A 21,266-nucleotide genomic window follows, 5' to 3' on the forward strand; every position below is an offset into this window, starting at 1 on the left:
TTCTACATCGTCCATATTTATCCTAAAATTAAAATAGTGATCGATATCCAAGGATCACCACTTGAACAATATCAATAAATATCACTGAAAGGAGTACAAAAAGGATATTTCTCTCTTCACAAAAGAAAAGTCACCTCAGAAATATATAAAGATAGAAATTCCAAAAATTATAGTTCATTTTCAAAACAAATCATTTGAACAATACATTTCAAGAAATAACATTGTAAACAAGATATATTTTTTTTAATTCTTGTCAGATTGATTTGTCAAGAATACATAAATGACAAAAAAATCTAAGAAAAATAAATAAAAACTTACAAATTTTGTTTTTAATATCTAAACATTGTGATATATGTGGAAATTGTAAAATCTCTTTCCATTTTCTACTTTTTCCTTTTCTCTTGCCACCACCACCTGAAAAAACAAAAAGAATAGCTTTATTCTATACAAATATCAAATAACTGGATCATTAGTTTATTTTCTCAACTATTTTTCAATTATTTCATGTAGTTTTATAGCAGTACCCATCCCCATCCTCTTGACAGACATTTTATAATAGGTTAGACTTGTAAAATAAGATTGTCATATCATCTCTCTATCTCTTTGAATTCATGTTTAAATGTAATATTTTAAATTAAATTTCTTAGAAGTTATAATTTTAAATAATTGTATTCAATTAATGTAACAACCATACATGATTCAAATTTCACAAGAAATTGGTTAAAAAAAAAAAAAGAAAAAGAAACATCAATAGAAAATTTTTTTACAACATTTCAATTTGTTTTTAAGTTCATTTTATCTTCCAACAAAAATAATTTAATAACTACAAACCAATATGACATTGCATCTTCAATTTTCTGTTTTAGCAGTTATCATAAAATTCATCATTTATAAATTTTAGAGATAAGAAATATATACCATATATATTCGCGTATAAGTCAAATTTCTGGGAGATGATTTGAAGGTCATTTTTTGGGGGTCGATTTTTGTTTTTAAGTTTTGATATTAAAATTTTAATTGATTTAGATTGATTTTTTAAAGAAATTCCTTTGTTACTTGCAATGCATTTGAATGCAAATAATGGTCATCATGTCATCGTCAAAAAAATGCAAAGTTATTTTGAAGCATTTAAAATCTCATTTTCATAGGTAATGTTTTTGGAAATGTTAAAGAGCGACTCGCCACTCAATCATAACACAGAAAACGCCATTTTGTTTGCACACTCAGTATATACTGGTTATCTTAGTAATTAATCGCACTTCTTCTGAACCCCACTGCAGTGGGTTTGCCAGCATGCAGGCACATGCGGTTTTTCAGTGGGAGGCTTAATAATAATAGCAATAGCTCTCGCAATGTTCACTCTCTAGACGTGGCTATAGGCCCAAGTTCGATATGACATCTTTGGTGATGATATGACAGCGTTGTAAGTAGATTAAGAAATGTAATGTTTACAATATGTTGTTCTCACTATTAAAAATCCTATAAACGACAATATTAACTATTTATTAACAATTTAATGACAACTATTAAATGAAACCATTTAATGACACTTAACACATGCATTCACAATATTACGATATATTACGGCTCGTGCAATGTATATGTTTACATTATTATGGTACGTGACATAAATTATGTTTAAAAACAGTAACTGAATCTGGAATCTACAGCATGTTATTAATCAGAATGTCTGATTAGCAACATTTGCGTTCGTTGCATGTAAGTGTGCAGTGGGTTTGTTTTATATATGAAAATCGAATAGACCACATTTGCGTAAATGCATGTATTATCACTCATGGATGTCGAGAAACAATTTATAATATGTCTTACAAAAAAAAAAAAAACATCAAGAAGGAAATTATCTGTGCAAGAGCCATTTAACTTGACTAGAATCTATAGTCCACTTATACACAGGTAATACCTAAAATGACACAATTTTTGGTCTTAAAATGCACATCAACATACACAAGTATATACAGTACTAGAAATTATTTATGGGATTTAAATTTTAACATTTAACTTTTTTTGGAGAGGAGAAACTTAATATTTTTAATGACTTCTTCATTGAATTATCTTTTTGAAAATGTAAATATATTTTTGCAAGAAATTAAAAGAAAAGGCATAAAAGAAGGGGCAGGTCAGGGTTAATGAATGTACTAAAAATAAAGATAAAAGCTATCGAATTCAATGAAATAACTTTTTTTAGAAACAACACTTTGCAATTTTACTTTTGTGAATAGTTTTTATTTAGTTACAGACTTGTCTATAAACTTTCATTCTCAGCAGAAATGAGATTTTAAATGCTTCAAAATAACTTTGGGGTTTTTTGACGATGACATGATGACCGTTATTTGCATTCAAATGCATTGCAAGTAATAAAGGAATTTCTTTAAAAAAAAAAAAATCAATCTAAGTCAATTAAACTTTTAATACCATCTTCCTCAAAAACTAAGCTAACATGTAAAACCTCTATAAACAAAAGAAATATATCTTATCTTAAAATCTAACATTTAAAAAAAAACTTCCTATTAATTTTATTACAAAACTAATTTCTTTAAGGAAATCATTCATTGAATTGTATTTCCAAAAGAATGCAGATATTTTATTGTTAGAAATTAAAAGAAAAAGTCTGGCCAAGTGGGGGTGGGGTGAGGTAGAGTAGTTAAAAAAACAGAAACAAAAATACTGCAGAAACTATTCTAAAATTCTATCATGTACATGCATTTGTCACACAACAGGAATGTGTACCCCTATTTAACGGCTTCCTCACAAAAGCTGAATATGACAGAAAGTTGATTTAATGTAAAACAAAAATAAATTGTTCCCAATCTGGAAGGTTTTTTCTTCTTTCTGAGGACAAAAGATACATCTTGATCCTAGCTAAAAGGTTAGATAAGACCGGATAAAAATCATTAAAATTTATCTGTGTACCAAAAAAATTCTAAAAAACATGCTGCATGCTATTTTTTGCATTAAGTACAATTTGAATAATTTAAAAGAATAATTCCACAATTAAGACTATATATATTAAAAAAAAAAAAGAAAAGAACTTAATTTTAATAAATTCAAATAGATATTCAACTGATAAAACAAAAGATATACTAAAACAATGTTTGATTTAAAATAATTATCTAGAACTTAAAATTGATAAAAGGTGGGGATGTTTTAAAATAAAAGAATCGCATGAAATTTTACTTTTAATGTAAACTGGCAACTACTACTTTTTCTTTTACACTATTTTGTTTTGATGACTTCATTTCATTTAATACTAGATTTTTTAAATGATTCAAATTGAAATACATTTTACAATTTTGAATTGAATGAAACAAATTTCATAACACATATAGTATCATATTTCCTTTTTTTATTTCATCTGAAAATATTCTGAACTAAAATATAAACAAATTTCAAAGATTTATTATTTCCTATTCTAATTAAAAAATTGAATTTTTATTAAAAATTGACTTGTTCTGTCAAGTTTACTTGTATATGACAATTTGATATCAATAGATATTGTACCAATTGGTTTCGTTTTTGTAAAAAAAAAAAAATAATAAAATGGTTAGATACAATGGAATGAAAAATTTGTCCATCTTTATTCCTTTCCATAATTTTATGTTACAAGTTTGAAAGAAGGATGCATGTACTTACCAATGGCCACTACAAGCATTGTTAAAATTCAAAACTAGGATGACAATTTCATTCTAGAGCACCTTTGATTTTTGTTAATACTTTCCTGTTTTTCGTGGTGCATCATGAGCAAAAATCAGAAATTGTTGTGTGAACAGGAAATGAAACGAACACCGAACATGAGAGCAATGTCAAGTGGTAATCCAATGTTGGGAGATTTGGATAGAATTGGGTGAACACGAAGATAGTCTTGTTCCAACGTATATGCATACTCAAATTATCACAAGCACTTCAACAGAACTTCTCAGTGGAATTGCTTATTTTTGAGAAAGTTTAGTCATCTAAAATAGTTCCTGGAAAAGATTGATATTAAAGACCAGCTTAAACTTCCGGTGTTGAATTTCAATTTTACACAAGTGGTGGCCTCTTTATCAGCATTGCAAAGTAAGAACTCCTGTGCATTTTAAGTTTCATGTGATCTCTTGTTCACAAACGATACTTTGGTAGCAAAATCTCTTGAGGAAGTGCAGGAAATAGTGAATTGTTTCTAAAATGCTTGTAAAACTTTTAGACTCCACATCAGCAGATGGAAAACTAAGGTGGTGCATTAGCCTTACCCAAGCAGATCAAAGATGTAAACGCAAAAACCACTAGTTCACCAATTTGCAAACATCCCAATAACATTAGATGACAAAAACTTGAAGTGAAATCTTTCACACATTTGTGAAATACTATGCAGTCACATGCTTGTTTGATGAGAAAATGATCAGCTGCATAACCAATGCATCTTATGCTTTAAGTAAGCTTCGTCGCTGCAATTGAAACTAGACACCAAGATCCATGTCTATAAAGTTGTTGTATAGATCTGATATATGGATTCCAGATCAATCACAGATCAATCAACTTGACATCTTCCACAAATGCTGCCATTGCTCCATATGTTGGTACATACTTTTTGCAGAATGTAAGACTGGAGATACTGAAATGTTATGGAGTCAAAAAGAAGATAGGCTGGTGGAATAGTAAAAATGAGTGATGAGTGAATACAAAAAATTCAGTAAGTTAAAAGACAGCTAAAAAAAAATATTATCATGTCTTTGTTTTGAGACAAGGACAAGCTGTTAGTACAATTTTTCAGCAATCAAAATCTTTGTTAATACCCACAAAAAATTGAAAATGCTTAAAATATCTCAATAATGGTATTTTTCATTATTTTTTCAGTAAAAACACTATATCTTTATTAAAACACAAGATTAAGCACTAAAATTTGCCATAATTGTGCTTTTATGAAAGGAATCTGAATATGATACTGAAATTTTCCAGAAATTAATGGTTTCCAATTAATTTGCATTAAATGCACATAAATATGCTGCAATACTATAAAAAATTGTATGTATCCATTAAAAAAATATTAGAGAACTCAAAGTTGAATTATAATGCATTTTATGCACAAGAAACTGAACTCTAATACTGTAGCTGTTTAAAAATGAATATATTGCAAAATTTCTTTGGTATTATTGTAGACTATGGGGGGGGCAACCATGTCAGTCATAAAATATGCTTAAATATATTTTACTTCATGCAGATTTTGCATTTATTATTACAGAGCCAATTTTCTATTGAATATTATATTGTACCTAATATATTATTGATTTCAAAAGTAAACATTAATACGTGGGTGTCATTAATTAGAATCAAAACTAAAACATTTAACACTCCAGGTGTGTTACCTTATTTAGTACTCCAGCCGCATTCCCTCCCATTTGAGCTAACTTGACAGACAGATAAGAAAATTTTTTAATTTAGCTAGGATTAGTTTTACGCATGCACAAACCATTAAAAATATTTTACATTTTAACTTGCCGACTTCTGTACGTGATATCCATTCAAGATTTTACTTGATAGTGTATGATTATGATTTCCTGTTAATTTCAGTGTTATGTGACCAGTAGTTTAAGAGTTTAGAGAGACAGACACACAGACATCGGTTTTATTTATACAGAAGATTGATACCTACTAAATCAACTCTCACCTGCCTACCCAAAACATGTGATTCTCCCTTTGTTAGGCAATTATATATGAACACACTGAAAAAAAAATAAAAAATAAAAAATAAATAAATTTAATATAAAATAATCTTAGATTTTAGAGCCATTCTAACGTTTAGAGCAGTTTACCATTTTTTTATAAGAAATAAATCCTGTGAGTTTTTTTTTCTTCGACAATTGTGTTTTTAAACCTCGATCCTTCAGACGACAAATATTGAAAAATTGGCCAAAAATACTCATTTCTTCACCCTCAACTGGACAGTTTTGTACAAGGGTAGCTTTTTTTCACCAACATTTTAGCAAGTCATAGTCACCATTGGATTGACTACGCTTAATTCCAACGCTCTCGACTTCTGGTTGCGTGATGGAAACATTGGATAAGACATTAGGGTTTTTTTTCCTCCTTTCTGTTATGGGTTTGAGCCTGCCTGCCTACTACTTTTTTTTTTCTCCACCCCAACTGCCTACTGTTGTTTTGACCCCTCCCCGCTACTACCACTTTTGGGGGGGAGGGGGAGTTCCTTACTACATCACCTACACACACTCAGGCAACGCTGGGTAATCTCGCTAGTTGTATATAAAATATCCACACACACAACATCACTGATCACATTTGGAAGCAACTTAGCATTCAGGTTTTGAATCTCATTGTGGTTACACTTGCTACATTTAGCCACACTGAAAAGTTATGACACGACGGAATGTCTATGGGTAACATACGTATATGTATTCCATTCATCACACCAATAGTGGCTGTAGAAGTTTTGAGGCATGGTGAATGCAGTATTCAATTTTGAGGTGCATTCCTCTACGGAAGCAGCATGTATCAAGCATTCCAGGCATGTGTGTGTGTGCGCGCTGACCATGTGTGTGACGCTATGACAGTAAATGGGGAGTGACGAAGAAGACAGGTGTGTAAAAATAGAAGTCAGTTGTCCTGTATGTCTTATCCACTGCAAAGCTTGCAACAATAAATCTGGGCTGCCGAGCCATATGCATGTGCGTAATCAGGCAGTGCAATCTTGTAGGAAGAGCCTTCTTCTATAAAGAAGTGACAATTATATATCACTAGTTGTACTTATCGGTGTTGCCAGAGCATTTTTTTTTTAATTTTTGTTCAGCTGTGCTACCCCTTGCACTAACAAACTAGCTACTCACAGTAGAGGAAAATCATAACGCTATGTATTTTTTAAGCATTTAGCTTTTTAATAAATTTTCTGCAATATGATTAAAAGAAATTACATCATTTTGTCCGGAAAAATTAATTGATTGTGGAACAAATTTCACCAAACAATTGTATTTGTCTCATAAACTTTGTAATCAGCAGTTTAAATGCTTTGAAATTCATTACATTTTCTACAATATTACATTTTACATTACACAATTTTAAAATAATAATTCAACGTGTAATTAGGTCAAATAATATTTAAATTCTGTAATGTTTGAATACCCAAATGTGAATAGCTTCAAAATATACCCAAATGCAAATGGCTTCAAAATATACCCAAATGTAAATGGCTTCAAAATATACCCAAATGTAAATGGCTTCAAAATATACCTAAATGTAAATGGCTTCAAAATATACCCAAATTGTAAATGGCTTCAAAATATACCCAAATGTAAATGGCTTCAAAATATACCCAAATGTAAATGGCTTCAAAATATACCTAAATGTAAATGGCTTCAAAATATACCCAAATGTAAATGGCTTCAAAATATACCCAAATGTAAATGGCTTCAAAATATACCCAAATGTAAATGGCTTCAAAATATACCTAAATGTAAATGGCTTCAAAATATACCCAAATTGTAAATGGCTTCAAAATATACCCAAATGTAAATGGCTTCAAAATATACCCAAATGTAAATGGCTTCAAAATATACCCAAATGTAAATGGCTTCAAAATATACCCAAATGTAAATGGCTTCAAAATATACCCAAATGTAAATGGCTTCAAAATATACCTAAATGTAAATGGCTTCAAAATATACCTAAATGTAAATGGTTTCAAAATATACCCAAATGTAAATGGTTTCAAAATATACCCAAATGTTAATGGTTTCAAAATATACCTAAATGTAAATGGTTTCAAAATATACCTAAATGTAAATGGTTTCAAAATATACCCAAATGTAAATGGTTTCAAAATATACCCAAATGTAAATGGCTTCAAAATATACCTAAATGTAAATGGCTTCAAAATATACCCAAATTGTAAATGGCTTCAAAATATACCCAAATGTAAATGGCTTCAAAATATACCCAAATGTAAATGGCTTCAAAATATACCCAAATGTAAATGGCTTCAAAATATACCCAAATGTAAATGGCTTCAAAATATACCCAAATGTAAATGGCTTCAAAATATACCTAAATGTAAATGGCTTCAAAATATACCTAAATGTAAATGGTTTCAAAATATACCCAAATGTAAATGGTTTCAAAATATACCCAAATGTTAATGGTTTCAAAATATACCTAAATGTAAATGGTTTCAAAATATACCTAAATGTAAATGGTTTCAAAATATACCCAAATGTAAATGGTTTCAAAATATACCCAAATGTAAATGGTTTCAAAATATACCCAAATGTAAATGGTTTCAAAATATATTGCAAAATCATCTGCATCACTGTTGGATGCCATGGCTTCTAATGCAATATGAGTATTCCAGTTTTTGCAAGCAGAAAATAGTTTTATTAAAGTGAAATTAGATATTCCTATCAAAAATTTAGAAAAAAATAAAATAAAAAATAAATATCAAGGAAATAACATCTTCCAACAATAAACAGTGTACAAGGATGAGCATCATATCAAAAGCGATATTCAATCTGGAAAAACTGCATCACTAATATTAATATCTTAAATTAATTACATGCACTTCACATTTCTAAATACCTCTCCATTGTGTATTCTTGGTGTGCTGAGTTTCCATCCTATCAGCTTCATAGGTGAGAAAAGCTGAATGTCTATGAAGAGAAGGAGTTGCAAGTTTTAATTTCTCATTATAAACATGAGAAAATCATCAAATAGGTAGAAGATCACAAGATGAGTGTGCAGCTCTTCCTTAATGCTGATCAGTGGCATCTGCCTAAGAAAGTTACTACTCCAGAGACTGTTTGTGGAAAATTTGGATGTTGATGACAAAATATTACCTTCCTAACTTCAGCATCTTTGCTTAACAGTCTGTAAATGAAGATCCCCTAAACACCCCTTATTGGAACACCTAAAGCATTTTAGGTTCAGCCCAGTCCCAAAAGGTTAAAGTTCTCTTTTAAAGATGTATTGATTGGCCAATGGCGTCAAAGCTCTACACTATAGTAATCACTGGCAAATGTTATTCAAATGAATCTGTTCATATTTGTATCATTTCATCTGTCGAAATATTCTTTCTGCTGTTTTCATTAAGTTCCATTGTTATGCTAAATATTTCATAAAGATTGGTAAAGTTTTTCATCAATTAAAATTAAATTTGATTTATTTTTAAAGTATTTGGGTGACACTTTGAAGATGGTGAGAATGTTTTGTTCATGTGGTAAAATTAGCACTCTTCTCATCTCGATTTTTCCACTGTTTCAATAATCGAACACTCATCCTGAAGTGTGCTTCAGAAAAATACATGCATTCCATTCACATCTAAAAATCGTTACATTTAATCCAAACAAAATGCCTCTCTCAATCATGTAGTCCCATACAGAAAGTATCAAACAGTTTCATTCTTTATACATTAAATCTTCTCAAAACACTCGTGTCACCAGATTACAATTGTATTTTCATTCAATTGTCATTATTTTCCATACATCTTCCAACAACTTATAACAGAAGAACAGAAATAATAGGCGCTCTCTCTTGCGTCTTGCTTGTATTTGCAAAAAAGGGATAATTTTACTGCTTGATTTTTAGTACAGAACTCTACTTACAACTAATACTTTCAGTTATTCTTTGGAATAATAGAATGCTTTACAGAACAACTATCATATTCAAAATGTCTATACTAACTGAATCATTTTTTTACTGCAACACATTTCTTATTTATTGCAAATAGAAACAAACTAAATTAGTGTTCATAACATCTACAACACTAAGACAACGTCATTGATTAAAGAATACTAGCTTACTTACTGACATGTATGGATGACCATTGCAGCAATAAATAGATATTGCATATCTAATAATATTCAATTATTTTCCAGTTACATAAATTATTACAAACCTACTATTAATTCAGAAATAATACCACAAAAGAATAATACTATTAACTTTCATCCAAATAATTGCGATAAATTATCATTTATTTATTTTTATGAAAGTTAATGGCATTACTACGACAAAACCAATACATCATTGCAATTCTATGCTTCCATATTCACTTACAATCAACAAGAACATGTTTGCTTATTAATTGACCCAGGTACACATAACTTTCACTACTAAATATTACATATATTTGTAATTCTTTGCTTACATCATGACCGAGGTACACATTAAACATTTGATTTTCTTTCATTTTTTTTTCGTGTTCACCCACCATAATATTATTCTTCATAATTTACTTTACAATTTTTTGTATTTCACTTTCATTCAAATCGATTACAGAATTATAACATTTTTTTTTACAGAAACAATACACTCAACCATTCTTTTCTTTTTTTATGTCTCAATTTATTTTTTTTGGTATCTCTCACTCTCTCTATACACCTACCAATACAACCATATCTCTCTACTATTCATTTTTTCTGTCTCTCTCTGTAGGATCTGTAAATAAAACGCTCACAAGTGAATACAGAAACTTAATACCTTATTTACATTACTCTTAATCTCCACCTCTCTCTCTTTCTATATATATATATATATATATATATATATATATATATTACCTCTCACTATTTCTCTTTACACCTTCTCACTTTTCTAAAATAATTCTTACTTTTCTTGGTTTTGTTTTATTTACTGATTCAAGAGAAAAAAAAACTGAGAGAGAAGTAAATACTATCTGACCGAAAATAGAAAGAATAAGAATACTTAGGTTTAGATTAGGGTTTATTATTGCTGAAAAACGTTAATATTACTTTGGAAAATTACATTTTATTACTTAATCTACATTCTTGAGCAACATTGGGACATGGGACATTTATATTTTGGTGCCACAGCCCCCATTTTGTTTTAGTGTAATCTGTGCAATGTTTTCTCCACAAGCATTATGGTTCCCTATTTTATTTGATAATTTATTTCAATGTTATTTAGGGTTTACAGAAAAATACTTTCTTTGAATTTTGCACCTTTCTACAAACTGGACGTATCCCAGATTAATTAGTTCCATATTTTTTAACTTACTAAATTTTTAAAGGAAACTTTATCTCATCCAATTTATTAATTTCATTTGTAAGAAAACTTGTTCTGTTATAATTCCCCAAAATATCTTTTTTAATTTTTCAAATAGACATTGTTTTTGTTTTAAATTTAATTAAAAATAATCTTTCATCATAATTCTTAATATTATTTATATATATATATATATATATATATATATATATATATATATATATATATATAAATTGAACTGTGATTAAAAAATATTTTTGTTTTAAATGTATGAATTTAATTTTAATATTTTGTTCATTATTTATGTGATTCAGAATGATTAAAGTTGCATTGAGGAATGATGGTAATTATTTTTTCTAGAACTCTGCAGTTCAACATTACACATTTTAATTTAGCACTATCATAGACAATCCCATTCCAAAAGTTCTTAGCGGTAACAAGAAGTCTGGCTAAACTAATATAGAATTATAAAATTTGCATTGCTCGATCTTAGTGCTCAAGCATGCAGAGTAATAAATTCTTTAACACAAAATACCCTTCCTCTGTTCTTCTGCCTTTCTTTTGTCAGCACTCATTCTTTGAAATGTATATTCTTGAACACTGATCATGCGATCTTTTTCAGAGTGAAGATAATTCACATTTATACGGTTATATTTTTTGGATGTTTTCTTTTAAATAAATTAAACAAGAACCATTTTCTTATTAGACTTTTCAATTCTCATTTTTCTCATCTTCAATTACTTTGTCATGTATCATTCCATTCTGGTAATCCGGACTGTCTGTGGCCAGGATGTCTCAACACAGATCGACTTTACGACCAGGATAGTCTTTGTCTAATGCCTCCCCTACAGGCGTATCACCACCAGCAAGTAACAATATAAAAATCAAAAACAGCCCCTCACTGGACCTTGGTTCTTTCTTGCCACTATTAGAGTAGACTACTACCAACAACTGGACTACCACCACAACCTCAGCAATTGTTGGAATCAGATGAGCAGTTGGCCCTGGAGGAAAAGCTATGCAAGACCATTGAGGAAGTCTAAAGGATGGAGATGAAGGAAAGACCTCAGCTGCCAAAAGCCTAAACTAAAATAACTACCAGGGCAGCAATAAAAGGAGTTAATATTGCTCTCCAGAAACCTGCCTTATACAACACATCTTTCAGAGAGCTGAACCGAATTTCTTATACTGCAGAACTCTACATAGTTAAAAAGTTTCTCAATTCCAAAAGCAATAGAGTCTGGAACACAAAACAAGACCTGAACATGTACGCTCCAAAATCAACTGAACTTTTGCAAAAAGAAATTGTCTTAAGCCAAACAATTTCTTGTGCCTTTGCAATGCAGGAACGGCTGAAGAACATCATCTGCTCAGTTTAAAATATGAGACAAAAGTAGGGCAGCTGAAGAACACAGCAACTCAAGGGAACTCAATCCCAGCACTTATCAAAAGAATGAAAAAAAGGAGAACAAGAATTAAGCGAAAACCGAAAATAAATGATTTAAAGAAAATCCATGACTGGTCTACCAAAATCTGATAAGGAACACTATCATGATAGAAAAGTTGCCACAAAAGCAAGAGCTAGAGGATTACTAGAGGCGTCTGTCTGAGAATGAGGGTACATACAATCAAGAGGCCAAATGTGTCTTAGATCTTGCTAAAACTAACGAAACCATGTCAGAGCCAAAAAACAAAAGCTGAATGGATTCCAGAATTACAAAAAGTATGGCATAACAACCTACCCAATTTCTGATGTAAGCAACTGACAGCACTTTATAGTCATTATAGTAGTTGTTTCATCAAACTATTGAGGGGCGAAGAGATCACACCAGTATGGTTGTTAAAAGGTGATACAACCTTCATACTCAAAACTAGTGAAACAACGCCTTAGCAAGTACAGGCCATATCTGCCTAGAGGTGCAGGAGGTATGAGTCTCTTAGAAATTGATGATCAACATTGTGCAACTATTGCGAGCACCGGGCAATATTTGATGAACGCCTAAAATCCAAACCTCAAAATGTTCCATAAACATCAAGAAACAAGAGCCAGCAGAACAACCTTCATCATGAAACTGGCCAAACATTTTAAACAAAACTGTCTTACAAATGAGACAAAATCAGAAAACAAGTCTGCTACAGAAATAGACCAAAAGAGTTGGCAAAAATATGTAAATAAAAATTACAAAAACTGGAAAAATGGGGCAACCAACAGGATGCAAAGTATGAATTCACTCAGGACTATAAAAGAAAACTCTATAGACTGACTGAAAAGAGAATCGGTCCACTATAATCAGGAGAGGATTATAATGGTTGTCTAAGATCAAGACTTGATGACCAACTCTTTTAAGAAGCAATAACAGCTGAAGGTTCTGCTACACAGAAGTAGAGTGTGAACCACCTGATATCCAACCGTAAGGTTCCGCTGGGGAACAGCTACTATACAATGTGACAAAATGGAGTGTGTAAGTAACTCCACTGGATTATTTTTAAAAAGTTGAATATTGAATTTAACAGCAAATCCTGCAAACATATACCCGAAAGAATAGTTGGAAATGAGTCATACATAATAAATGAGTCATACATAATAAATGAGTCATACATAATCTACTATGACTATGCAATTCCCACAGCTACATACCTAGAAAACAAAGCTCGTGAAATGGGATAAGAAGGAGAAAGAAGCAACCTTAGTAAAAGTTAGTGTCTTCAGTGATGCTGAGTTAAACAAAGTTGAGAGGGAAAAGATGAGTATAAAAAGTCTTATGTACAACATCAAAAGAAACTGGAATCTTAGAAAAATCTTCATCATTCCAGTAATTATAGTAATTATAGGAATTATAGTAATTCCAGTAATTATAGTAATTCTAGGAATTATAGTAATTATAATTATAGGAATTATAGTAATTATAGGAATTATAGGAGAAACTGGACTCATGAAAAAAAAAATTCAAAAACTACCTGACAAATATACTCGAAGAATCAAATGCAAAAGAAATACAAACAATTGCACTTAAAATGAACAATTAGAATCTTACAAAGATCTCAAGTGGAATGTATGAGATAGCAGGTGAATGCTTGGCATCCGGTAAAATACCCCTTCCCCAACTAGAACAAAATGATAAAAATTGGGGGGGGGGAAAAAAAAAAAAAGGAATCGTAAGAACATTTGGAAGTTGGAAATGACCCATGGAATTTTGAGGGGACAACTTCCTTGGAGACACATTAAAATAAAACTTAAGTGGTCCCAGTATCTCCAATTTGTTTTAATGAACGATGTCATCCCTTTGTGACATTATAAAGGATTTGCTTAAGCAGATGCTTTGTGCAACAAACATACAAAATAACAAGCAATGTCCACAGTTTTAGTAATATATATATATATATTACTAAATTGTGGACATTGCTTATTATTTATACATATACAGAGTTATTTGTCACACTGACATTGATATTAAAAGCCAACTTTTCTATTTTACAAGTGAATACAACTTTCTTATATACTTAGTCATGAATATACCAGTGACTTCAAAGAGGATAGCTAATTTGTGTATTCCTTTAAAAAAACTTTTATTAATTCACTGTTCTTTTTTTCTGTTTTCTTATTGGATAATGAGCTTCATTTCATTATTTTATGCACAGTTCTATTTATACATAACTGCATAGCACTTGGAGCAGCATTTAGAGTAAACTATTTGTGAAACAGTACTGTTAATTTTGGGTCTACAGATTTGAAATACGATATATGGACATATGGAACATAATCAATTTGGATTTTAGCCAGAAAAATAGCTGCTAAGGGATCAAAATTGAAAGATTGGAACTTGTCAGAGATAGTTTGATGTAATATGTATGTTTTACATATGCACAAATATACATTTAATTGTGTTAATTTGTCAAGTTTTGGTATGCATGTGCCGTTAGCTCAGATGGTAGTGAATATCACCAAATAGCTAAATGTTTTGATTTTGATTCTAACTTTATTTTAAAAAAATTTAAATCACTACTATATATTAGGTACAATATAATAATCAATAAATTGACTATAATAATAAGTACAAAATCTGCATAAATTAAAACATATTTAAGCATATTTTATGAGGTAACACTGAGCAGCCTGTGTGTGTGTGTGTGTGTGTGTGTGTGTGTGTGTGTTTATATATATATATATATATATATATAAATATTTATTTTCAAAATGTGAGAGATTATATAATTATTTCTACAGTCAAACAACATTGCAGCTCACAAGGGCCATGACAGCCAACAAACCAGAAGTCCTAGACTCAAGTTTCACACTCATTTGGGGTCATCAGATAGACATATCCGAACTCGGGATTTGAAACTTGAGTCTCTTGCATGCAAGGCATGAGCAACCATGCCACACACTAAAAAGCATATTAACTAACAAAGATCAAGCAAACTGCAAGACTAAGTAGGTCCATTCCATAGTCGGATTTCGCCGTGGTTTGCTTGATCTGTGTTAGTATACTTTCTTGTGTGTGGCGTGGTTGCTCATGTGGCAGAGTACTCACCTTGTATGCAAGAGGCTTAGGTTTTGAATCTAGAGTTCAGATTTGTCTATCTGATGAGCCCAAATGAGGGTGAAACTCGAGTCTGGGAATGCCGGATTGTTGGTTGTCATAGCTCTCGTGAGCTGTGACATTGTGTGACTGTGCAAATTGCTGTCGTTCACCCATTTCTTTAAAAAAAAAAAAATTCTTATTTCTGTACTTTTTATTCTCTAAATTTTTTATGGAAATCGCTCCAGACAAATTATGAACCCACTTGATGTATGGAGTTAAAAGGGTTACAACAGAATCATATAGAACATGCAATTTTACATTAAAAAATAAAGTTTTATCAAAACTGTTCCAAAACAAGACAAACAGTGAAGAAATCACTGAATTCCCTGTTGAGAATTGGTTTGTGATTTCAAGTAATTTTTCCATATAATGACGTTAATTTTAAATCCTTAAATTCAGAGTTTAAATTCTTATAACTTTTGAATCACTGGGGATATTTTCATAATTCATTTTTAAACTCAGTTATTTTTATAACTGATGTGATTAACTAACATTAATCTAAATATAAAAATAAAACAAAAACTGAACTAGTATTAGGAGTATTACTATGAAGAAAAAAAGATATTAAGTGGACAAAGTGTCAAATAAATGAGTGTAGTGTTAATGCCGTGATAGATTTGTGTGATGTAGGAACACTTATTAATAACAATATGGCAAAAAGATTGAACTAGGTCTCTCAAACCAAAATTTTATTTTCAATATATCTAAAAAAAATTAATGTAGTCATATAGATTTTTGTAAACCATAAAGAAAAGTATCAAATTTATTTTGTTAGCTCAATTAGCCATCAAGTTATGGTCATTACCTCCAAACCCCATCTGTAAACAAATACTGGCTCTACCTGTGCAATGTCATCTGACAAAGGCCATCGAAAAAAATATTTTCTACCTTTGGTTTGTGATAATTGTATTACAGCACTGGATGCAGATATAACCTCAATGACTTGGCCAATGTAAAAGTTGGTGTCATAGTAGACAGCAACCCATTGTCCTTGATGCTCATAACTGAAGATATCCTGAGATGGTTCTTCATCACAACTGCAGGAATTATCTGAATGTTCAGCAGATTCACTAAGGGACTTTTTTTGTTGCTTTGGAGGTGGAAATGAATAAACTGGATTTCTTCTCAAGTAGTCAGAGAGAGCAGCTTCCAGTTGAACTCTATTTCCACTGGTGTTGATTTTGACACCCAACACAACCTTGAGATATCTCAGTTCAAGTTTATCAAAAACACCTGATAGAACATATAGGTCTCGGGGGTACTTCTACAGTTTATCGCCGAAAATGCAGATGCCATTTTTTTTCGCCCACCTGTCATTAAAATGCGAGAGAGAGAAATCAGTATTTTAAACTATGACCAAAGCATGGAATAAATAACAAAAAAATTAAACTAGATAATGATTTTACAGTTTCATTTAAATTAATTTTTTGTTAGCCCTTTAAAGTTGATTAATTCCAAAAAATGTTTCATTAAAATTATTTATTTGTTCGGAAAAAAACAAAAAACAAACTATTTTATAAAAATCCAATGTTGCTTTCATTATAAAATTGTTTTATTAAAATTATATTTTCTTACACAAACTTTTCAATAAATGTTTTTACAATTATATTTGGATAAATTTTGGTTTTCAAATGGCGATTGCCCAGTTTAGACATTTATAAATATGTCCTTTTCATTTTCTGTTTTTAATAATAAAAATATATATACGTTTTATGAAAAACATTCCCATTTTCATTAATTAAATTAAAACATTTTCAATTAAATAATTACGGATATATGTTCTCTTTCACTTTCTTAATTTACTTTTTTTCATAGTTCTTTCTGGAAGTAATTAATATCTAGTTTAATTTTTTTATTATTTATTTCTAACTTCAGTCATAGTTTAAAATACTAATTTCTTTTCTCCCTCAGATTTTAATGACAGGTGCGCAAAAAAAATGGCGTCTCCATTTTCGGCGATGAACTGTAGAAAGTACCATCTCGGGAATTATTAATTAAAAAAAAAAAAAAAAAGAAAAGATTTTTACTGTGAAATTAATTTTTTCATTTACGTGCCACATGCACATAATTTAATATTTTCAGTTATTATTTTTTAAGTAATGTGCAGTGTAATTAAAAAATAATTTAACAAAAACTTCAAATTTATCAAAAACGCCCGATAGAACATAAACAAAAAAATGCACATTTTTACGTGAAATGAATTTTTTATTTACACATGACTTGTTGCACGTAACTTAAACTTAGCTATATTTTGTTAATCTTTTTTTAAAGTAATGTAACTGTACAATGTAATAAAAAAATAATTTAACAAAATTTTAAATATATCAAAAACGCCCGACAGAACGTAAGATAATTAAATAAATAAACAAAAAAATGAGGCACATTTTTTAAAATGAAAAAAAAAAAAAAAAAAAAAAAAAATTTTTTCAGCAGTCACATGAAACTAAAAATGGTTTTTGGTCTAAAATGTACCCAGTTTAATTTTCAAAAGATAATTTAACAATGCTGAAGTTTATTCAACCGAAAGAAGAACATATGAAAGTTTGAAAGATATAGAAAATAAACAACTGACATTTTTTAAATTGTAAATTTTCATTTCTTTTATTGACACACTAAAATATTATTTTAAACAATAACTTTCTATAACTTTTAAATAAACTAAAACAAACTCATCTAAGAATTTTGATATATCCAGTGAAACAAGTTGTGCTGACAGTTGATTTTTGTGATGATACTTCTTACTTCCATCACTTGAATTTAAGTTGTAAATCTCGATGTGTAGGTACAGTCACTTTTATTAGTGACGCTCCTTGATTTATGAGCATAGTAATATGACACCAACAGAGGAGACGGTTCTCTACAAAACGGTGCAATTTTGAGAATTTTTTCAACTGAATTTCTTTCATATTTTTTTCACTGAAGTTTTCAAGTTGGATTTTTTTGTGAAAAACAACTTAAAACCCCTTTTTTAAGCTCACCATATTGATAAGAGACCTTTTTTCTTTAAAATGGTACTATTTTTATACCTAGAAACTCACAATATCGCATGCACCAAATTTGAAAAACACCATTTTTTTTGTGTTAAAAATAAAGTGACGTTCACCAAAATTACTGACATAACTTGAAGTAGCCTGAAAAAAAAAAAAAAAAAAAAAAAAACTGTTAAAGAAACAAGAAAAAGAACTATATATCTATAAAGCAAAAAAATTAAATTTTATTTAAATCAAAACTTTATCGAAATAATCCAAAAAATAAACGAGACATCACAAGTTGGAGTTAAGGGAAATTTAACTTTATTTACCAGTTTTCACATCCTAAACTAGGCTAGTTTGGGATACTTAATTGAACCATAAGATTATTAAAAAAAAAAAAAGTTCTGACTGACCCTAATCTGCTTGCATAGTTGATATTTTCTTAAACAATTGAACACATTTCGACATCATAGTGGAAGTAATTAAGAATATGTTTTTTGTCATATTTATAGGAAAGTAACCTTAAAATTTGATGGATTGGGAGATGAATTTACTATCTGAATAATCACCAAAAATAATTGTTTTCCATACAAGTCTCATTTTCTCCAGGATTTTTTTCCCACTCATTACAAACTAATTTGCACCAAGTCATGCTGTCACACTATCGCTGATAATAAATTCATAAAAGTAGAGATTGCTAGAATTTTTAAGGAAAATACAATAGAACTCTTAGTATCACCTTGGAGAGTTCAAGTTCTAGCAACATCAAATAAAAGCTGACCCCCCCCCCACTCCCCACCTAAGACTCACAAAATTAGCTGCGTTCCCTATGCATATCTAAAATAGTCAAACATATTACCCGATCTTGATTATTCTTGATCTGAAATCTGCTTTTCATCAAATCTCTATCAGTAACAATGATCGTAAGGTAAGTGGTAATTAACACTAGTTTACTCACAATGTTAAAAATAAAGTGCTTTCTAAAAAAAACATCAGCAGTATTGTCAACAGGGAGAAATTGTCAGATACTTTTGTCTTTGTGGGTAATGTTACCCATCTGTGGGGAAAACCCAATAAGAACACACCCATAATTTTCAAAGGTTTTATCTGCTAAACGGTATATCATGCTTAATAATAGTAAAAGCATGGTCTTGCCAATATCTGAAACCAAAACACATTAGTAGTGACAGGAAAACTCTCATAAAGCTATACAACTCTTCCAGTAATTAAACATCAATTTTAAGGGATCAATACCTTCATCTGTAGCAATTTCAGTTCAGTTTTTTTTTTTTTTCTAAAAAGTTTAACATAAAATGGTCTCCTTGATTTGACTTTTTATGCCAGGAAAGAAAAAAAAAATCCCATTTACATACACTGTTTCAGAATTTCTTGCAGAGAATTATTTTACATTAAATTTACATAGCAAACCTAATCTCCTACTAAAAATAATCTTTTATTTCTGACACTTGCATTATTAATATACTACAATAGCAAACCTGAATAGTTGTGTGTGTGTGTGTGTGTGTGTGTATTAGCGGAGAGAACGGAACAAAATATCAATCCCAATTTTATGTTAAAAACTAACCAATCACTGCTAAAATTGAACATTTTATAATCTTCAACTATGATCTAATCAATCATAATCTGAAGAGTTGTTTCTTTTAAAAGGTTTAAGAGGAGCCTTCGTTTTATTCTGGCTAAACTATTTATTCATGCAATACAAATAAAATACATTTTATAAGAAAAATAAAACTACCAGCCTGAACCTTAAAACTAAACATGCATAAGTGTTTTTTTGTTTTTTAATGCATCACCGCTTGAGAAGACTCAGAGGCCACTCAAGGATAAAGACAAATGATATTGGCTGCTGGTGATGAACACCAAACACCTTGAGAAGATTAGAAACAATAGATGAAACGGCCAGAGCTTAATTATTCACATGAATGGCTCAACAAGGAATTTCTTAGCATTAGAACTTAAAGACGACCACACTGAAATCTGCATTCCATAGATGGGAAATTCCATTTAGTTTTTCTACTTTCTTCCTTTATGTAAGTTGATAATTTTTTTTAATTTTTTATTTACAAAGCAGTCATTACTTATCAAGTTCCGGAAGCCACTCGAGCATAAGGGTTAATTAGTGTATAGTTGTCAAGGCGAACATGTCATAGTAATCATTAATAGTGGAAATTTGGTAAATTGAATTACATAACAGGAAAGCTCATGAAGAATTTGTTCACATTGGATTTGAAGACAACCATATTGTAGTCAGTTGGAAAGCAGGAAAATGGAACAGTTCCACAGTTGTGCAGTTCTAAGAAAAAAAGCTTTGTTCATGGAATCTACGTTTAGGTTTAGGCACAGATAAAGAGTGGGGGAAATTATTGATAGTGGTTTCAGCTAGATGAGTGTTTTTCGTGAAAGTCAAGCCAGGGGGGAACCATAGATTTGGAGCTTAGATGAGTGCTTGCCATGAAAATAACAATAAAGCAGAGACCGGCTCGCAACATCTCTTCTGTGTGAAAGAGGTTGCAGTGAAGAGAAAAGGACATCCCCCATGAAGCTACGAAGTCTATTTTGAACTGCCAAAGCAGGATAAGCCGCTTCTAGCAGCTCCTGCTCAGATGTGCGAGCCAAAAATTTATGCAGGTAACCCAAATTTATTAATAATGACTAAAGGAAAGATGTTGATATATAGTGAGAAGGGTGA

The 21,266-nt window shown here is 30.4% G+C and overlaps 1 protein-coding gene across 1 annotated transcript in view; it reads right to left on the minus strand.

Moving 5' to 3' along the window:
* LOC145245995 (G protein-coupled receptor kinase 5-like) overlaps positions 1 to 21,266 on the minus strand; it is a gene marked incomplete in the record, with an annotated part of 231,281 nt that overhangs the window by 121,282 nt on the left and 88,733 nt on the right. Inside the window, 1 exon segment of the mRNA XM_080107792.1 lies at positions 319 to 414. Coding sequence (XP_079963918.1) covers positions 319 to 414 — 96 coding nt within the window.

This window comes from Euprymna scolopes, chromosome 23 (genome assembly GCF_053919585.1).
Source record: "Euprymna scolopes isolate OS-2025 chromosome 23, ASM5391958v1, whole genome shotgun sequence".
NCBI lineage: Eukaryota > Metazoa > Mollusca > Cephalopoda > Sepiida > Sepiolidae > Euprymna > Euprymna scolopes.